At 40.5% G+C, this 20768-nt stretch overlaps 2 protein-coding genes across 2 annotated transcripts in view; one reads left to right on the plus strand and one right to left on the minus strand.

The window, feature by feature from the left end:
* LOC146000417 (uncharacterized) overlaps window positions 1-20768 on the minus strand; it is a 183863-nt gene that overhangs the window by 80341 nt on the left and 82754 nt on the right. The gene's annotated exons all lie outside the window — the stretch shown is intronic.
* On the plus strand, window positions 18784-20038 carry LOC146000130 (endoplasmic reticulum aminopeptidase 1-like). Its single transcript, XM_083137474.1, is given in 2 exon segments — window positions 18784-19373; window positions 19426-20038. Coding segments are annotated over 2 exon segments (1203 nt in total).

Genomic DNA, 20768 nt, shown 5'->3' on the forward strand with positions numbered 1-20768 from the left:
ATTGTGTCAGCATGGTTGCTGTTGCTGTACCTAAATTATTTCTATCCCTACCAGGGGTGTTTTTATCCCCCTCAAAGAAAATGGATTTGAAAGCATGTAATATACTACAGGGTGATTCATATAAAACTAACCCATTTCATTTAGGTTTTATTTCAATAGGAATACACCGTAATGCTTCTTGTTAGTCTCGCATGACACGTTACACTTGAGAGATTCATACGTTCCAAACAGAGTGCGCAGCTGTGAAGAATTTGGTAGCTTTCTTAGCCATATTGTCTTGGTCGTTGTGAAAATTCAGTACACACGCTACGAATTTTCATGGTGTTAGTTGCGCAAAAGAATGACATAGAGCTATGTCAAGGGAATTTTCAACAGGATGGCTCCATGTGCCATTCATCAAATGAGTCCTTGGCGCTGATCCAAACTGTCTTTGAGGGCCGGATAATTTCTTGAATTTCCTAAACTTATGTCCACCGAGATTACCTGACTTAACCCCGCCGGCCTCTTCCTGTGGGGGTATTTTAAGTTAATGGAAAAGTGTACGCTACACGTCCTCGAGCATTGAAGAGAGAGTTACAAACGATATAATCGGTATTGACAACAGCTTACTCGAACGAACAACCAGAAACATGGAACGATGTGTGGGGAGGATACTTTCAGCATGTAATGTAAAGGTTATTAAACTCCCATATTTATACCACGTTTCAGATGCAATGACTTGTAGCTAGCTTTATTCTTGTTCGCATATTGATAATGCATTGTGTTAGTTTTATATGAATCACCCTGTATTTCTTAACAATGTAACAAACACATCCGTGCCTATTAATGGTCCAGTCATCAAAGATTTCCCTGTCGGTAAGTATGCAGTCTTGTGGATTAAAAAAGGACACCATTCTGCAACTAAACAACTCATCGAGTCCAGACACAACAGTACGCTGTTTTGCACTAAGTTTTCATTCCATAGTGCTGATATTTTACAAGTACTAAAGTATTTACAATAAATTTGTAGGTAGATTAGATGGCAATAGAAGTTTTTTTGTATTTCTAGTTCAATAGCTCTTTTCGTCTATGAGTTTGGATTTTCCTAGAATGTAAACGTTTGATTGATTGATTGATTGATTTGTTTTATTTCACTTCGCTTTTTCTGCCACTTTTGGCTAATTTGCGAAGATGGGGATGAGTAATATGATTAAATTGATCAATGGACACTTGCCCAGACCGGGATTCGAACCCGGAACCTCTGCCGTCGTAGCGCGATGTGTTAACCACTCCGCCACGGGGACCGGTGGGGAATGTAAACGTGCACTAAGTGCTTCTAAATTACGTTTAAATGTTAAAGTTTAATGGCGTGTGTTAGAACACATGTAGTAGTTTAGATTACTGACTGGTAACATATACAAATTTGCGTACCCCAAAAAAAACTACCTCCCGAAATGAAATCACCAATACGCCACTAACTTGATATGATCCATATTTTTATGTGACGTCACCACCTTAAAATATGTCACTAATATATTTATTTTGAGCAAAGAAAGCGTAATTTCCGTGTTATTATATGTAATACTGCGGCTAGCTGGAAAAAGAGAGATATATGTGCGCTGGATGGTCAGCGGAGGAGGAGAAAAACAGTATTAGGCTTATGGAAGTATTATTTCATTTGTTCTCTTGGGAATATCAAACTTCCGATGGCGTAGAAAAATATATGAACTGAAAGAGAGCAGGCTCAACATTTCAGAAAAGTCGAAATGTCTGGAGTAGACATAATTTCAAGTTGAAGTTGCCTCCTGTAAATACTTATTCATCATATTTTTCACAGATCGTATCTGGCTTAATAATCAACTTAAAAAAAAGCTTCTACTTCCAGCATGGGGAGAAATCCATGCTCTATTTAGCCTCTGCCGTCTTTCTTTTTTCAGTAACAGTTCGCATTTCGACGTTATTGAAATAAATGTCCACCTGATGCAAAATTGTCCCTCATAGCCTTAAGCATAATAACAAAAAAAAACAGGAGAACATCGAATGAGTACCTCAATTCGGTTTCGAATACGAGTCTGGAACGTATCTCGTGTTGTGTTTTATTCTGAATTGAGGATTGAATTAAGTACTATTTTTGATTGGCTTCAACTTATCTCTGACGTATGGTCGTTTCATTTTCAATGAGCTGGATGCAAGCATGAGAGACAGAGAGATATGCACGTAGAGAAGGGAAAAACGCGGTGAAAAATGAATCAAAGTGAATGTTGATTACCAAGATGGATGAGAGTATTTCTGCAGATGGAAAAAACACATTTCCCCTCCTCTCTCTCTCTCTCTCTCTCTCTCTCTCTCTCTCTTTCTCCGTCTCTGTCAAGTACCTTTCAAAGACATCGGAAATTCCCGTCATGTGACGTCTATACAAATTGCATTTCGATTGCTGTTGCACGAATAGCACAGATGCCAACTGTCGTTTTTCTTGCTTTCGGTGCAAAAACTGCTCGAAGAATGTTCTGGGAAACAGGACTCAATAATACCTTTTCTGTTTAGCAAGTCAAGCACAATACACGAAGCACACAGGCGTGGTGGTGCACTAAGGAATTTCCTTAAAGGGATGTGGTTGTTGTTTTCCTTTTGTGCAAAAATGGGTTTATTTACATTATTATTTCTAATGTAGTGTATTATATTACTATGGGGAATGTCACTCCCCCTACTCAGAAATCAAGAAAAAATTGTCACTTATTCTAGCTTGTTCTTTTATTCGTCTCCCTTTTTCCGTTTTTTTTTCTTGATTCTTCTTTCATTTTTTTCAGCTCTTCAATATGTTTTCCTTGCTTGGTATTTCATGTTTATCATTTCTACTTGTATTATAGTCCACGTGTTTACTTCGTTAACGTCGAAGAACTGAAGAAAGCCGCCGCCACGAACGTGGGTGGGGATAAACAGCGGGCGAGTTGTTCTCGTCCAATCACACTCAACCTTCAGCCAAATGAGCGCAGCTGTCATTCTGCTCGTCTACTCCACGTGGAGTCCCAGTCACATGACTGCGGATACGCTGTTGCCGTACTTTGCAACTTCAGTGTGGAGACCGTGGGAAGGTGCTTGTGCGCGGAGGGACAAGGTGGCGTACAGTAGATGTGTGGCAACACTGTGCGTTGAATGTGATTGTTGCAGCTGGTGGGCGCGCTCCGTGGACTTAAAAGCCGGCCGGTCGTTAACGTAGCTAGCGCGTCGACTATACTACCTTATGTACCTATCTCCGATTTCCCTATACTCTCTTCTCTCTCGAGCTTTCTTTATGTATCTTTTCTTAATCATTTCCCCGTTTCTGTTTCCTGCTTTTAATTGTATTCCTTTATCTCTGTAACTTATATACGACACTTTGCTTTCGTAACATCCCCCATAAAACTAAGAAACTTTATCAGGCTAGAAGTCATAAACCCGATCACCAGCCGATGCACTCATAGGTATCTAAGGAATGCCATATCAGAAGTTAACCAACATTCCTAAATTATTGGTATTGCAAACAGGTAAATAAGGTGCTGGCCCAAAAGGTATTATAGGGTAATGACTCGGCATTATAGAGAAAGGCGAAGGAATAAGTATTGAGTGCAACGGGCGGTGAGGGGTCATTTTTCATGAGACCGTGGCTTGTAAGCTGCAGGAGAGTTTTGGGAGAGCTGTACAGTCTCACGCCTAAGTGTTCAGCTCTGAAGGTGAAAGCTATCAGCAAAGACAGGTAACTTACTACCGTACCTAACCACGTGTGATCCACACTTGAAAGCGTAAAATCCGAATGGTTGTGTTTGCCATCTCTTGAATGTGTGTTTTACCTCTCGATCCTTGCCACTAAATCATCAGGAAGAGGCGAGTGCTCTTTGTAGTGAGGATGAATGACGCCACACATCGGGACACCTAAAGGACCCTGATTCGATCCCCCGGTCCTAAGAACGTTACGCCTTTCTATTCATATGTTACCTATTATTTCTCTCTCTCTTCCACCTTGTCCATTTCTCTCTCTCTCTCTCTCTTCATTCCCTCTTTTCTCAGTCTGCCTCTCTCTTTGCCTCTTCTTTCTCTTTCTTTCTCTGTATTTTCGTGAATTTTCTACTTTCATTTCTATTCTTTGCCTATAACTAGGACGTGAAGTTTTAACGATAACACTGGAAAGTTGAGGAAAGGAAAATAAAGTGTTTAATATGTATTTGGGTAGGTTCAGGAGTCACGGAATCACGAAATAACGTGAATTATGCCATCTTTCAAAATAACACCGAATTTTGCACTTTAACGTTAAAAACTCTCTGGGGGGAGGATGTTCCCAGAACGGGAATATTTTCAGGAAGAAGCACCTGTTGTGTTACGGGGGGGGGTGGGGGTGAGAAGGGTGTATGTACAGTCATGGACACTTCTGGGTTGTAAAGCTACCATTAGCTGCCAATGGGATCGTTACAATCCAGAAGTGTCCGTGACTGTACACAAAACGCTATTTTGAAGTTGCAGAGGGATTTTGTTGGGCATTGGAGGGAAATGTGATGTGTGTGTCATTGTTTTCAAAATTTGGGTTATACCATTCAATAAACATTTCATATTTAGTGACTGGTGAGATGAAATAGTTTTCCAAATGGAAGAAATTTCGTCATTTCTCAAAAGGTAAGCCATAATTTTTATTTTATCATTAAAACTAACATTTGTCTCAATTTTCCAGAACTAAGACAATGTGAAAATTTTAAGCACTGAAGAAATGGTAATAACGCATGTAAAAATAACACCGATTTAAAATTAATAACTCCGAATTTTTGCCCAAAACCGCGAAAAATAACACCGAATTGCAGTAAAAAATAACATCGAAATTTAGGGAAAAATAAATCGAAATCTTCACGTCCATACCTATAACCCATAGGCGCATCTAGATTTTTTTCTGGGAGAGGCATAAAAAATGCTAAGCATAATAAGATGCAACACTGGAGATACGTGTATAATGTCCAGGACAAGAAACCAAGGACTTGATTACAAGGTGAATTTTTGTGAAATAGTAGTGCGTTATTTGTATTAACAGATATAGGCATGACCAGTGCCGGATTTACAAGCTGCAAAACCCCGCAGTGCGGGCGGGGGCGGGGGGGGGGGAGACAAGTAAGTCTTTAGGGGGCCCTCAGCCATTGGCATAGTAGAGGGTTCGTATATGCTTATGAAAAAAAAAATAAACGTAGGTACTCAGGGGTACAGAAACGAATACAATATAAAGGGTGTCATTTTAATGGCGCCCACGGACCACAGATTCGTATAGAGGGCATCAAAACAAACAACTTTTCCCAGTAACATTTTTCTCGTTGGTTCGTCGATTCGAAGATACAGCCGTTCAAAAGAGACCGTTTTGCCGCCTGGATGCTGGCAACCCAACACAACATTTGATCGTACCTGTGACGTCATATCCTGCGGCGAAACAGCGCACGGCAGGGTTGCAATGAACACACACATTTTGTGAAAAATGACAAATTACCAACCACATTATTAGCTGTAAAACGAAGCGAGAAACGCGTCCAGCAGACCGAACATAATAGCCTACCAGCCAGAAGATCAGCAGTCATCCCAGAGGAAGGGGGAAGTGAACCAACGATATGAGAAATGGTAAAAAATGTATTCAAAATGAAATGTCGGATTTTGTCTCAGCCTACATCTAAAATATAAACAACAATAAATTTTATTGGACTTACAGCTTACACGTGGCTGTTTACGCCCAACTACATGTCAAATATTTGCAAATCTCGTTGCAAGGTTGATATCTACAGGTTTGGGTCCAGATGCCATGCGGTACTTTTTTGCTGATAAGGGAAGTATCCGAGGTTCACATACTCGTCTTAGAGCTTGTATTGCTACTACTTATATCCCTGTATTTTCAATCATTTTTGCCACTTGGTTCATAATGCTCTCAATATACATTATATTATCTGTTGCTTACCTTTTGGAATTTTGAGTTCTTTTATTTCTATTTTGTCATCTGTTCAGTGCGTCACAGACAACTAGTATCAGAAGGACGAAGTGGATAGACTAAATTGTAGATGCCAACTTCGTAACTAGATTTGCAAATATTTGACATGTAAGCTGAGACAAAATTCGATATGACCACTTCCACTTGAATTCTATTTTCTTTCTACTATTTTTCGTATCGTTTGTTTACTTCCTGTTAGGTTACAGAACGTGTTTTCTCGTTTTGTGTTACGGTACATAATGTGGCTGATTTGCAGGTTTGTGGTTACGTCATTTTTTACAGAGTATGTGTGTTCCTGGCAACCCTGGAACGCATCTCTTCACGACGGGATATGACGTCACAAACGCAATTAAATGTTGTGTGTAGTTGCCAGCATTCAGGCGGCAAAACGGGCTTTTTTGAACGACTGTAGCGCCGAAATGACGCACCAACGAGAAAAATGTTACTGAGAAAAGTTGTTTGTTTTTATGTCCTCTATACGTTTCCGTGGTCCGTGGGCGCCATTAAAATGACACCCTGTATACAGGAAAAGGTATAGATAAAGTTCCCTAAGCATATACTCCTAGCATCGTGCCATGAAGGCACATTTAGGGTATGTGGGTGTAGGGATTTGATTTGAGGTTGGGTGGACCCTAGACCCGCTTTAAGCGGGGATAAAGCTGGAAAAATTCCAACCTTAACTCACCCACCCAGGATTTCTCGCGTGGCAGTCAGACTAGAATCAAATCAGGCTAGAATTTAACGAGAAATGCAGCGGTGAAGGTTTCTACAATCCATCTTTAATCAGGAAAAAGTCGTGACTGCATGATTGTAACAAACGTATCGTTTTGCAGGTGTGGGAAAACAGTGTCATATAGATATCACATCACCCCCTTCCCATTTAATTTTTTTAGTTGAATTCAATATGGCGGACTTCCGCTCGGAACAGACCAATGTGGTTGGTTCCCCTAAAACAAACCTGTTGACCAATTGTACCCAGCCTGATTCCTTTACTTTTTACATGGGGTGTTAGGGGACTCTTGAATCGCCGTCTAGACCCTTATATGTGACTTTGTCAACATGAGATCAACAATTACACACACACACACTTTATATACGTGTATGTATATATATGTACTCACACACACGTGTGTGTGTAAAGGTAGGTAGGTAGAGGGGGACTTTGGTAATATTTTGCGAGGAGGCCAAAGATTTGTAGATCCAGCATTGGGCATGACTTTGTGTCCCGTCAGTTGACGTTATTGCCTCGTAACTCAGAACTTCCGGATTCGATTTTCGGTCTCTCCTTATTTCAGTGTCTTTCCGATTAATGGATTTGTGCTAAACTTTGTTTTATTCATTTTTTACTATCTGGAAAATGATTGCTCCTATATTTTTTTGTTGGTTTGAGGGTCACTATTTATATTTTGAGCCTAACAATGAAAAAAACAGGAATTTGGCATTGAAAACTGCTTTATTGTTTTTCGAAGTATTCTCCTTTATGGTCAATACACTTTTGCATTCGTTCGAACCATTTGTCAGAGCAGTTTTTCCAATCTTCTTGAGACACCTCCATAGTATGGTTTTTGAACGCATCAACGGCATCTTCCGCCGACGAAAATCGTTGTCCACGCAATTTATTCGGGAACAAGAAGAAGTCACTGGGTGCCAAATCAGGACTGTACGGAGGATTACCCATCAATTCGATTTTTTGACTGTTCATAAAGTCGGTTGTTAGACGAGATGTGTGACAGCTGGCATTGTCTTGATGAAGAATGATCCGACGGCGTTTGTTTGTTTTCCGTATTTGACCGAAGACCTCTGGCAAACAAATTGTTGTGTACCATTCAGAGTTGACCGTTCTACGTTCCTCTAAAGGCACAGTTGCCACATGACCAGTTTTCCCGAAAAAACAGGCGACCATTTGTTTCGATGTGCTTCGAGCGCGAACAACTTTTGTTGGATTGGGTTCATCTTGAAACACCCATACAGTCGACTGCTGTTTACGTTCCGGCTCATATGCATATATCCATGATTCGTCACCTGTTACAATCTTATATACGTCTTTTGAAGCACCACGATTGTTATTTATTGAGCATTTGTTTGCACCAATTGACGCGAGCGTCTTTTTGAGTTTTTGTCAAATTGTGTGGGATCCATAGAGAACATACCTTTCTCACAGCTAAATGATCATGTAATATTTTATATATGCTGGTGGAACTAATGCCTATGGTTGCCTCAATCTCACAGTATGTCACATGACGATCTTGCAGTATTAGGTTTTGCACAGCATCAATGGACGACCTTCGCGAATCTCGTCGGTGAGCGAATGGCGGCCACGATTAAATTCGTTATACCAGCGTTTCACAGTGGCAAAGGATGGGGCTTCATCGCCAAATGTGGAAGTAAGTTGATCGATGCACTCTTGTCTTGATAATCCACGTCGAAAATCGTAAAAAATCATCGCACGAAAATGTTCACGAGTTAATTCCATTTTATTGTTGTCGCGCAATCTCCAAGGGAACATAAACAACACAAATCAAGCTATTGACAAAACATTTGAAGTATGTTATGGTCAATAATGCCAGACGATTCCGTGCAAACGTCAAATCGCGCCTAACTTCAATCAGTGTTGCCAAGGCTCAAAATATAAATAATGACCCTCGTAATGCAAACGTGCCCCTCCTGCTAAAGCTACCCTTCCTCTTTACGTCGCTTCTTTCTTATTCTCCATGTGTGTGTCTCGCTTTCTATCGTTTGTTTCTTTCATTGTTTCTGTTCGTGAGTCGGTCTTTCGTTTCTCTTCTTTCTCCCTCTCTCTCTCTCTCCCCCTCTCTCTCCCACTCTTCCACTTGCTTATCATCCTTTTCTCTCTATGCGGCTGCTTCTTTGTTCTTCTCTCTGTCGAACTCTATCTCTTGTTTTTTTCGTTCTGTGACTGACTTTCCCTTTGTGCGTTAAAACAGTTTCTTCTATTTCTCATTCTTCGCTTTCAAATTTAGAAGTTTTTACCTCACAATGACTTGTAACAATATACGGGGTGAATTCACTATATCCCATTTCAGAATAAACTCTTTTTGACCAACTTTAGAAAATTTTCTACGAAAGTCCATGTTATATAAAACCAATCATACTTAATTACGAAAGTCCATGTTATATAAATCCAATCACACTTAATTCGTTATTACGTCAAGAGATGGCACACGAGAACAAGAAAAGACGTAAGGTGGTCTTTCGTCATCAGATGTTATAGGGTATGGAATAATAGGGCTTTTTTAGGGGCGTATGAATCAAGTAATTTAAACCGATGCCTGCTTTGGCTGTGCCTATTTTAATAATAGTTCTTGCCTTGTATTATCAGTGTCGCTTTAAGTTATATAGTTAAGACCGAGCATACAAAATACTTTTTTTCCAATTAATTTGCGTTTCCTTGTGATTGATGGATGGTTAATGGCTAACAAACGCAACACTTTTTAAGCCTCTCATATTTCTTGCATGGCATAATTTTCTAGAGTAAGCAGTCTTCTTTCAAGGGTTAGGACTCATATATTAATTTGGATATTTGGAAGTGATATATGTCAAGAATTAGTATCTTATTCAGATTTGATTGATTGATTGATTTGTTGTTTTAAGTCCACTTTATGCACAGGAAGGCTAATCGGGACTGGACCTACAGTTTAAGGTGGGATCCGAACCACTGTGTCATGTGCCTCCACCGGGTATCGAACCCGGGACCCTTTGATTACAAGGCGACGACGTTACCACTACGCCATCGGGGAGGCCCCTTATTCAGCTGAGTCTGCACCGGTATAGAGGAGAATAAATCACGAATAAAGTTTTGCAGGAAGAAAAACTCTCTTGGTAATATTTGTCTGTAAATCACCCCTCTGTAGTGTGACGAATATCACCTGCTACGGCATGACCATGGACCAATCAGCATTGATCTTTCTCGCTCAGTGCGATGCGCTTTTGCTACGTAAGCAGTCCGCAGCTATATTGCTTTGACGATCTAAGCTCCTCTCACTACTGACGGAGTAAAGAGAACCCATGAATAGAAAAAGCAAAGAAGAAGACATAAATTTTAAAACAAAGAAAGAAGATGAGAAGGAAAAAAACAGGAATGGAGAAATGCAATATAAATTAAATAAAGAATTGAAGAATCAATAAGCATTTTTTTATCAACTCGAAGTAAGGAACAAAAAAAAAAAAAAAAAAAAGGTAAAGTGCTCCCCTGTGCATAGCACCACGCCATGAAGGCGTATAGGGGGTGTGGGGGTAACGCCCCACACTTTCTTGATCCGGTCGTGAGTGGGGGTGATGTGATCAGCATCACGCCCCTGACCGCCTTTACCCCCCAGGGTTTCCCCCAGGTACCCATGTTATTCGACGCTGGGTGGGCGCCGGGGCCGCTTTCACCGAAGTAAGGAACATTTACTTTTATCCTGCATGTGGCCTGCCTAAGTGACGGAGTGGTTATCACAGCACCCATCGACATAAGGGGTCCCGGGTTCGAATCCAGGCCCGAACATGGATGTTCTTTGTGAGTTTGGTTTGATTTGAGTGACTTGGATAATTGCAAACCTGAGAATGAACGGAGATAAGATGAAATGTATGAAATGACAATCACAAACGGACAGGATACAATACAAATTCCATGGAGGATTGTACTGACATGAGTCCAGACGCCAGAGCCTCAATAGTCTGCGCAATACAGTCCAGGGTGTACTACCTGAAAGGGAAATTCACATTTGGATCACCAAAGGACAATCAAACACAAATGGACAGCTGGACATAGTGACTCGAAACCCACTTTAAACTGTAAGCACAGTCCGATTAGCTTTAACTGTGCATAATGTGGACTTAAGAGCCCGTATCACCGCTGATGACGATACCTAAAAAATAGGTTCTTGCGTCGACCTTCTGTGCTCGAACAGTCAAGTGTGTGTCATTTAAATTTTACTGAGTTAAAGATCAAATATGAAGTTAGTTATGTCGCGCAGCCTTTTTTTAAATATGTTATTTATTACGTAGTTTTCCTGATCTCAATTTCGTCAAATTCACTTGCTCGCCAATTGCATGTAATAACTTAAATCAACATTTTAAAGCGCAAGAAAGCTTCAACTGTTCTTCTACAGCAAAGAAATGAAACTGATCTTACATAATTTTCTTTAGAATGTCTGTAGTTCGTCGACGTACAGAGCAATGTATGTAAATTTTAACTTTGACGTTTCTAAGCTGGTCGCGCTAGCCGTTTCCCCCTCTGTACCGCTTGCGCTCAACCCCGCAACTCCCCCCCCCCCCCCTCCGCGGCCCTTTTTTCTTTCACAATCGGCCGGTCTTCCAAGAAAACCGCATGCTGAGAGCTAGGAAAAGAAAAAAAGAATTCAGGGAAAGGTTTTGGGGGAGAATCAATGGTTTAGGCGATGCTTGTAAACAGTTCTTCACTACGCTATATCCTAATACTAAATCACGATGGGGTTGTAGTGCAATGACAACAGTGAAGAACGGGGGATTTCCCCAGTATATTGTTCACAAATGGGAAGGGCTGGTTGCACAGACTCAAGTACACCTTTACAAAAGGTTTGCCTGCAAAACAAAAATTGTGCCAAATTATAACTTTTTTTTGTGAGAACACGAAAGTCCATTACCAAGGGATTTTTTTTAGGGGAAAGGTGACTTTACTCAAAGTTTTTAGGTAAATATTGTGTAAATTCTATCTGGTGGTGGATTATCAACCAGTCACGCAAATGAATGACTTTTTAGCTGTCGATCATAAATAAGTTCAATGAACGTTCATTGTCAGTTTGATATATTTCTGAGGGTCAATGGTAAAAAATACTTGATGATCTGTTATGGAAATAGTGCTATTTTTAAACATTTTGAACGTCCGTTCAACTTAATTTCGAATTTGGCTCCTTTCATGATTTGTAAGTAGGGGGATAAAATATATTTACTTAATACTTTACTGCGTTATTTTATCACCAATTACACACACACACACACACACACACACACACACACACACACACACATACATATATATATATATATATATATATATATATATATATATATTACAGTCAGACCCAAAGAAGTCACAACATAAGATAGTTCTGTGTCATCATATACAAGAATACTTTTAGGCATAGGTCTTATGTAAAATGAAATACATTAATTATATGTTTTTTTTCTTTTCCAAAGACATTATTTAGTTGAATAATATGACAGACTTACTATTGATAATGACCATACAAAACACACCATAGAAATTTCATTCACTTTCAACTTTCTGGGGCCGGCCACCGTGCGGGAGTGGTTAGCACATCGCGCTACGACGCCAGGGGTCCCGGGTTCGAATTCCCGCTTGGCCGCGGATGTTTGTGAGTGTCCATTCATCAATTTCATCATATTATCACTTATTCCCTTCTTCGCAAATTGGCTAAAAGTGGCACAAAAAGCGAAGTAAAATAAAGCAAATCAATCAACTTTCTGGATATACGACAAATAACACTATTTCTGTATAAGGAATTTTAGGCGTGCTCAGATCCTCCGTTTATGGGGAGCAAGAGCCTTGATGAGAGTTCAGCTGACGAAATAAAGCCTTCATTCCATCTCACTGTTTTTATTACATTGATGGGAACAAAACAGGGTCGTATGTGTTCCGACGCATCTAAAATCACTTTATTAGATGAATTTCAACTTCAGTGGCACCATTGTTCTCTGCTGGCGCTTTATTTTCCATCTCTGCCGTTCAAAGACTATTGTACGTATAAACGTGGTTTAGTACCGCAAATTCAAAAGAACTACACATAATTTATTCATGTGCAATATATGGGCAATTTATTCTGCAAACACATACAGATAATACAACTAAAGAATAAAATATGTGGAGGTGTTAATAAGAAATTTGTAAGTGGGAGAGTCCAATTACATAGGAAGTAATACACTACCCTTTCCTTACGTAGTTACTTGGAACTTTCGTAGGTTTGAAAATAGTATTTACTTTTATTTCTATAAAAGCATAATGTTGTTTAAGAACTGTTATTAGATTCTTCTGCACTAAATTTCTAAGTGAGGCTATTAAGGGGCAACTTCTCCCTTCCCCCCCATTTACTCACCGTATGCAAAGAGTGTGAATACTTTTTTGCTGAAATGGGAAAATGAACCACAGCAAGAAACTAATAAAATACGTCTGTTTTTATGAACAGCTGCAGAATTATCTACAAACTTGTTGAAATTCACAGTTTTGCTAGCTTGTACTCATTGGACGAAATACATACAGCCAGGGACAGGGGGGCATTGCTTATGCCTTTTTCCAACCTTGGACGGAAATCATTGAATTAAAAGAAAGCAAGACTAGCAGAATCTACTAGTAGCAGGACAAAAGGATACTCAAGACGGAATTAGTTTTCACGTGCATCTTGCATTATTTCTTCCAGACGGTCAGGATCACTTGCAGGGGGTTACAGAGGGACAATTGTCCCCTCCACTTTAAATTTTATACAAATAAAAATACATTTCGTAAAATTTTCTTTCTCGCTTCGCTCGGGGTACCTGCTTTTCTTGCAGTCTTGTCAACTTCCGAGCCGTAGCTAGGAAGTAGCGGGAGTTGGCACTGGGCGCCGAACAATCTGATTGAGAAAAATTGTAAAAAAGAATGCCATGCCGTCCCATGATTTTTTTTTTTTTTTGCGCCCTATTAAATCAATACTGTTTTCAACTTTCAAAAATTTGGATCGAAAAATTTTCTTGCTCGCTTCGCTCGCAGTTTCTTTTCTCCAATACATTGTAAATTACCAGAAAGAAAGTAAGAACGAATAAGTAATTCAGACAGTTGCTGCTATAACAGTTTGGTTTGGAGGAAAACGAGCGCTCACATTTCAGATACAATCTATATAATTTTTGCTGTTGGTTTGTTAAGAGGCGGATGAATAGATTACGTAATGTATTTAAATAATATGTTAATACCTAGGTATATATATATATATAATATACACACTCGCGCGCGCGAACACACACACACATATATATATCACATCAATGCAAAAAACTAAAACAGTGAGATAAAATGAGGTTTTTCTTTGCCGATCTGACTTAATTTTCAAGGTTTTTGCCCCCCCTTATCAGAGGGTCTGCGTACGCCTATGATGTTGGTACCTTCTTCTAATAATAAAAAAACAAGTTAAAATAACAGTAATATTAAATTAATAATATTAAAATATTAATTAATATTGTTATCACATGAATGGGAAAAGATGGCATAAGAATAGGAATATAACAGCACGTATTCATTATCTAGCTCATGAATAGTTAAGATCGCTTCAATTTGTATAAAAACAACTGACCTGGCAAGGTGATTGTGAAACAGATAAGGAATTGAATATTTATTGAATAACGAAAAAGGATGTTAGATCCATTTGACGAAAAGTAAAGCTCTTAATTTAATATTTAAGCATATTACTTAGGTAGTGGTGTGTATAAATCTTCTTTGATACAGTCATCCAAAGTTGTATGACCCCAATGTAATCCTTCCCTTACAATAAGTTTGACGGAAATACACCTATCTCGATTATACGACAGATGCTAAACAAAACAAGCATATTTACATAATTTAATTTTAGTAAGTCTCTCGTGGAAGATTCGGACTCCCTGGACACCCCGCCTCCCCTAAATAGTCCTTGGCTCTATTACATGTAAGTTGTATTGCGATGTTCGTCAATTTTTTTTTTTTTTCTTTCAGACACTCGGAACATGTGTTGTCCTGTCACAGAAACCATCTCGGCTCGGAGTTATAAACGTGCGGGCTCAAAAGAAAGGTCTGTTATGGTCAGAGCCTGACCTTCCAGACGGGGGGGGGGGGGGTGAGTAGCGGACAGGGAACCTTGTCTTCTGTTTCTTTCGACAAAGCAACCCTCCCACCAGTAAAGTCTCAAACGGTCTACCATGCAATGGATTTGCGTTCGAAGGGGGAAATGGAATCAATATTGGTAAGACTAGGAAGAAAATTTGACATCTGTCCGGTGCTTTTTTCGAGTGACGCTGATACGGGCTCTTAATACACCAACTCAATCAATCAAAGAAATGAACACACAACACAGGCCTCACAGAGGATTAGTACTGACCGTGGGTCGTCGCCAGAGCCTCGTTAGTCTGCAACAATGCATCCAGGGCGTACGACGTGGAAGTAAGGTTGACATTTTCTCTGAGTGTCCTTTCATAATCATTTCATCAGTAATTCTCATCGTCGCGGTTCGCCAAAAGTGGAAGAAAAGCGAGGCTAAATTTTAAAAATCCACCCTGTGGCGCCCGTGGATGCAGAAACAGCTGTCCCTTGTGCGTGACACTTCAAAGGAGAAAAGTGCAAGTTTTCTAGGGCTTGTTTTCACTTTAACGTGGGAAAAATAGAAAACTGCAGTTACGTCATCGTGACCTAGCGTCCGAAAGGGAAAACGGAAGGGTGTGAGTTACACGTGGGAGGGTGCAAAGGAAGAAAGAAGAGAACGGATGGTGAAGATGGATGGCGACTTCTCTGGCGATGCAAACAATTTCTCGCCTCCCTTCAAGCTTAAGAAAAGGGGGGAGGGCAGGTCACGTGATGCCTGCAGAAATTGCATTTCGATTGTTGCGAACTGTTCCACAACCAACACGGATGCAGGCGGCAATATATCTTACTTTCCGAAATAAAAATAGGAAGAAAAAAAAACTTGCCGAAAGAATCTTTTCGAACGCGAACTTAACACGGAATTGTGTTTGCCGGATCGAGGAAAAAAGTCCGGAAGATTTATGAGTTTTTTACTTCAGGGGACGCGGCAACACTTACGCGAGTGTAATGCACGTCTGGGGACCGTCCTCGAAATAGAGTAGCGAGGGAAATTGTGAGAAAATGATGCTCAAGACGTTTCCACCCTTCGCTTAGCATCATGCAAGAGACATAAGGAGTGTCAAAGTACGATTTCACAACATATCGATCTAGAACCATGGTTGCCTAAATGTTTTGAACCTCCACAATGACATAGAGGTAATCAAGAGGACTCGTGTTCGATCCTCTTTGGAGGCACTGAAGCGGATTTCACTTTTAAACTGCAGGTCCAATCTGAGCGCAAAGTAGATTTTTTACGATACAGGGATGTCCAAATAGGACTTTCCAACTTTCTAAGTGTTTATTCGGAAACATTACAGAACTGGTTGTAGTGTAATTTTGTAAGGAAACACAACAAGTTTGCTTATCGTTGTGGAATAGTACGGAATTCCGCCACCGCATGCGCCAGCGGCAGTTCCATTAAAAAATGGCTGCTTTCACAGGTCAAGAGCGGGCTCGCTGTGCAATGACGAGACACGAGTTACAAACAGTGATGTGCCGTAGACTATAAGTTTACGTCTACATGCGTTGTCTACACGTAATCTACGCGTAGATTACATTGGTTTGTAGTTTACATAGACTACGTAGACAATCTAAAGTGCATTAAAATTAATTTTCAAGGGTTTCATGAAAGGAAAGTGGCATTTTCAACTATATTACTTCCTAACGAAATAAAAAGAATCCTGTTTACAACAAAATTTCTCTTCTCAAATTATCAACTATGAAAGAAGATAAATAGTATGCAAAAAACAACAACAGATGGCAGTAGTGAGGCAAAAGTGGTCTTTTCCCCATAAAACACTAGACTATTTCCTATATTAGGTTTCTTCCTAGGTGAGAAATTGTTCGAATTTGGAAGAAAGAGTATGAAAAGTTTTCCTCACACATCAGCAACTGATACGCAGTATACTTTTCTTTTAATTCCACGGCGCCCTTTGCTAAGTTATCACCTTTCGCCATGTTGTTTACATAGATTACGTAATCTAAGTGTATAAAATAGTCTACGTGTAGAATGTAGACTATCGTTGTTTACGCATAGACGCACATCACTGGTTACAAACGAACAAATTCATGGGCCGCAGTGGCGGCGATTAGGGAGGCAAAGGGGGCAGTTGCCCCCCTACTTTTTGCCACTTTTGCCCCCGCACTATGCTAAACCTTATCTACAAGGGAAAGAAAACTGCCTTTGCCCCCCCCCCCCCAGTTTTGGCACCTTGCCCCCCCCCCCCTAGTTTTGTAACCCAATCGCCGCCACTGAGGGCGTAATACAAGACAAAAAACTTCCATGTCCAGACAAACATATTAACTCTGACAGACGATCAGCACATTCTGCAGGTGTAAAATTTTACAACAAACTTCCTTCTTGACCAATACCTAAATTTGCTGTCAATCAAGAAATACCTCGCTTAGAGCTTTGTATGACATATGTGAATTGTAAAATAGATTGGGTACAACTGTCAAATATACAAATAAATCTACTAACCTCATAGACCTTAGTGTTTTTAAATACTATCACACATAAATTTAAGGAATAATGTATCTCTATTTTTAAAAAATATATAATAATAAAATACACTATATTCTTATTATGGGCATACATGTTTATCATTGTTTATACAAATAATATTGTAAATGTAATGTTCAATTAATGCAAATTTGTGTATCACATATGTGCATTATGTAAACATCTTTGATGTTTTTATACTGTAGTATCTCTTATACTATATCTTATCTATATTTACATGTATCTGACGATATCCATACTTATGGCAAAATGGGTCAACGGATAAATAAAGATTATGATTATGATCTCAGTGAAGTATTTCGTGCAAGTTCGTAACTCAAGCGTGAGAACTGATGATATGGCCGTGCACAAAGGAAATGTTCGGTGGTTCTTTCTATTGAGCCTTGGCAACACTAGTTGACAATCTAAGGCCGTGGCTCAATGCAAACAAAAGACGACAGCCATTAGAGTCCACCTCCCAGCATAAGCATGAAAGCGCTGAGTAATAACCAGTAACGATCTTCCATACACAAGAGGACGGTTGAAGGATTTCACACTGGATCTCCCAAACGAGAGACCAGGGAAACAACAATGCCGTTTCTACGGACGGTTGGCCGTTTAATTAGCTGAAAATCCACTTGAAGTCTTCTAATTATTTCGCCCGGACATCATACTTAGCGTTAAAATGCCATCTGGCTTGGGAGAAACGCGCAAAAATCTAGCAGAGCTTGAATTAACGGTAAGCAGCACTGAACTTGTTGAAATACACAACCCACAGATGGCAGCAGCGTTGCTCCACATTAAAATGCATGCTACACGCTAAATTCTCCCTCGCTGCACCGTCGCTACCTTCCCTTCTGACGTAATTACCTCTAGGCGTCTAAGCACCTTGACCGCAGCGCCACCGTTTCAGAACTTACACTAATCCGATTATCAACAAAGTGCCTCATCCTGCAGGTAGAGGGCGAACAAGAGGAACGAAGGAAGAAAGCAGCCACCGTCGCATTGCCTCGCTCAGAATTGCAAATGTAAACGGAGTACCCTTTTTGTAATTGAATGTGGAACATCATTCTACGTTGGTCATTTTTCTCATGGCTTTGTGACGCCACAACCCTTGAGCTGCCTTGTGCAATATTCGCCCAAGCTCCGCCCCCTTCTTTTAAAAAGTAAACTATTAACAACGCAATGGACCATATTGGTGGTAACGTCAACAGCAGACAACTAAGCACCATTGAGTCCAAACAAGAAGAACCCACAGCACACAAATGTCCAAAATATATCCACTGGATATCTTTTGGATATTTGTGTCGGACGTTCTGGATATCCAATAGATATCCAGGAATGTCCAATTGACATCCACTGGATATCTGCTGAATATCCATTTGTCCGCATACGTGATATCCAAAAAATATCCAGAAAGGATATGTTTTGGACATTTTCGGATCACTTTTGTGTAAGTGTAAGTCGGTTTCGTTTGATATGAAAATATTACTTCTTTCCAACTTCAAGCCAACATTCGCAAGGACAGTCTTCCCCTGCTTCGATGAGCACCAGCTGAAAGCCGAGTTTGAAATTTCCATTGGAAGGAATTCCACGGTCACCGCCCTCTCCAACACACCTCTCGCCTCTTCCCAAGCTCTCCCCGATCATGAAGGTTGGATGCTGGACTCCTTCCAGAAGACGCCTCCGATGTCCAACTACATGGCTGGAATTGCCCTCACGGAGTTAGAGAAAAGAGAGAGGTCGGCTGGAGTGACCAACGTCGCCCTGTGGACCCCCAAAGTATCCCTCGACACGAAGGAGTATCTTTCGGAGTACGTGGTGGACCTCGTCCAGTACTACGAGAACTACTTCGATACTCCGCATCCACTGGGCAAAGTGGACGTGTTATTCCTTCCTGAATCGCGTTACAGGATGTCTGACTGTTGGGGAATGCCTAGCATGAAGAACATTGAATATAAGAGTTCTAAGGATTTGCACATTGCAAAACTTCTAGAAGGTTTTGAAAAGTTGTATCTTGCAAAAGTTCTAGCAGGCCAATGGCTAGGAGGAATGGTGACTTCTGATTAGTGGGACGACGTGAAGCTCCAAGATGGATTAGCCTTATTGCATGCCGTCAAGCTCAATACGCGAACGAATGACATTGTCTATGTTCAACGAAACTCTTTCTCCAGTTAACCACCAGAAGACGCTTAGGAGGTTGATCAAAGAGAAGAAATTCTCGACCTACACCAAGGAGTATTTCTGGCAAATTTACGATGACATTTGGCACGAGGAAGGAACATTACCGCAGGAGATATCATTTGCTGACATGGCAACCACATGGAGCGACTACCCCAGATTTCCTCTTGTCACCATCAACAGAAACTACGACAACAACAGAGCAACGTTGAGTCAGAAAGTCTACATTGAGTTTGGGTACAAGGTAGAAGATGAGAACATCTTGTGGACTATTCCCGTACCCTTCACAACTCAAGACCAGCTACAATTTGACGACAGAAGAGCCAAAGTCTTCCTTCGGGAGAAGGAACAGGAGATCCAGACAGGGCTTCCAGACAGGAATAACTTCATCCTTGCTAATCCTGAGTATGTAGGCTTTTACTATGTTAACTAAGACACAGACAACTGGGACCTGATCACCCGGTATTTGAACAGCGACAACTTCAAGAACATCCCCGCCCTGACTCGTGCCCGCGCCTCCACCATGTTACGTTTAGGCCGTTCGCCGTCTTAAGAGCCCGTATCACCGCTGGTGACGATACCTAAAAAATAGGTTCTTGCGTCGACGTTCTGTGCTCGAACAGCCAAGTGTGTGGCATTTAAATTTTACTGAGTTAAAGATCAAATATGAAGTTAGTTATGTCGCGCAGCCTTTTTTTAAATATGTTATTTATTACGTAGTTTTCCTTATCTCAATTTCGTGAAATTCACTTGCTCGCCAATTGTATGTAATAACTTAAATCAACATTTTAAAGCGTAAGAAAGCTTCAACTGTTCTTCTACAGCAAAGAAATGAAACTGATCTTACATAATTTTCTTTAGAATGTCTGTAGTTCGTCGACGTACAGAGCAATGTATGTAAATTTTAACTTTGACGTTTCTAAGCTGGTCGCGCTAGCCGTTTCCCCTTGCGCTCAACCCCGCAACTCCCCCCCCCCCCCCTCCACGGCCCTTTTTTCTTTCACAATCGGCCGGTCTTCCAAGAAAACCGCATGCTGAGAGCTAGGAAAAGAAAAAAAGAATTCAGGGAAAGGTTTTGGGGGAGAATCAATGGTTTGGGCGATGCTTGTAAACAGTTCTTCACTACGCTATATCCTAATACTAAATCACGATGGGGTTGTAGTGCAATGACAACAGTGAAGAACGGGGGATTTCTCCAGTATATTGTTCACAAATGGGAAGGGCTGGTTGCACAGACTCAAGTACACCTTTACAAAAGGTTTGCCTGCAAAATAAATATTGTG

The sequence above is a fragment of the Lepisma saccharinum genome, chromosome 16, assembly GCF_977018435.1.
Source record: "Lepisma saccharinum chromosome 16, izLepSacc3.1, whole genome shotgun sequence".
Classification (NCBI taxonomy): domain Eukaryota; kingdom Metazoa; phylum Arthropoda; class Insecta; order Zygentoma; family Lepismatidae; genus Lepisma; species Lepisma saccharinum.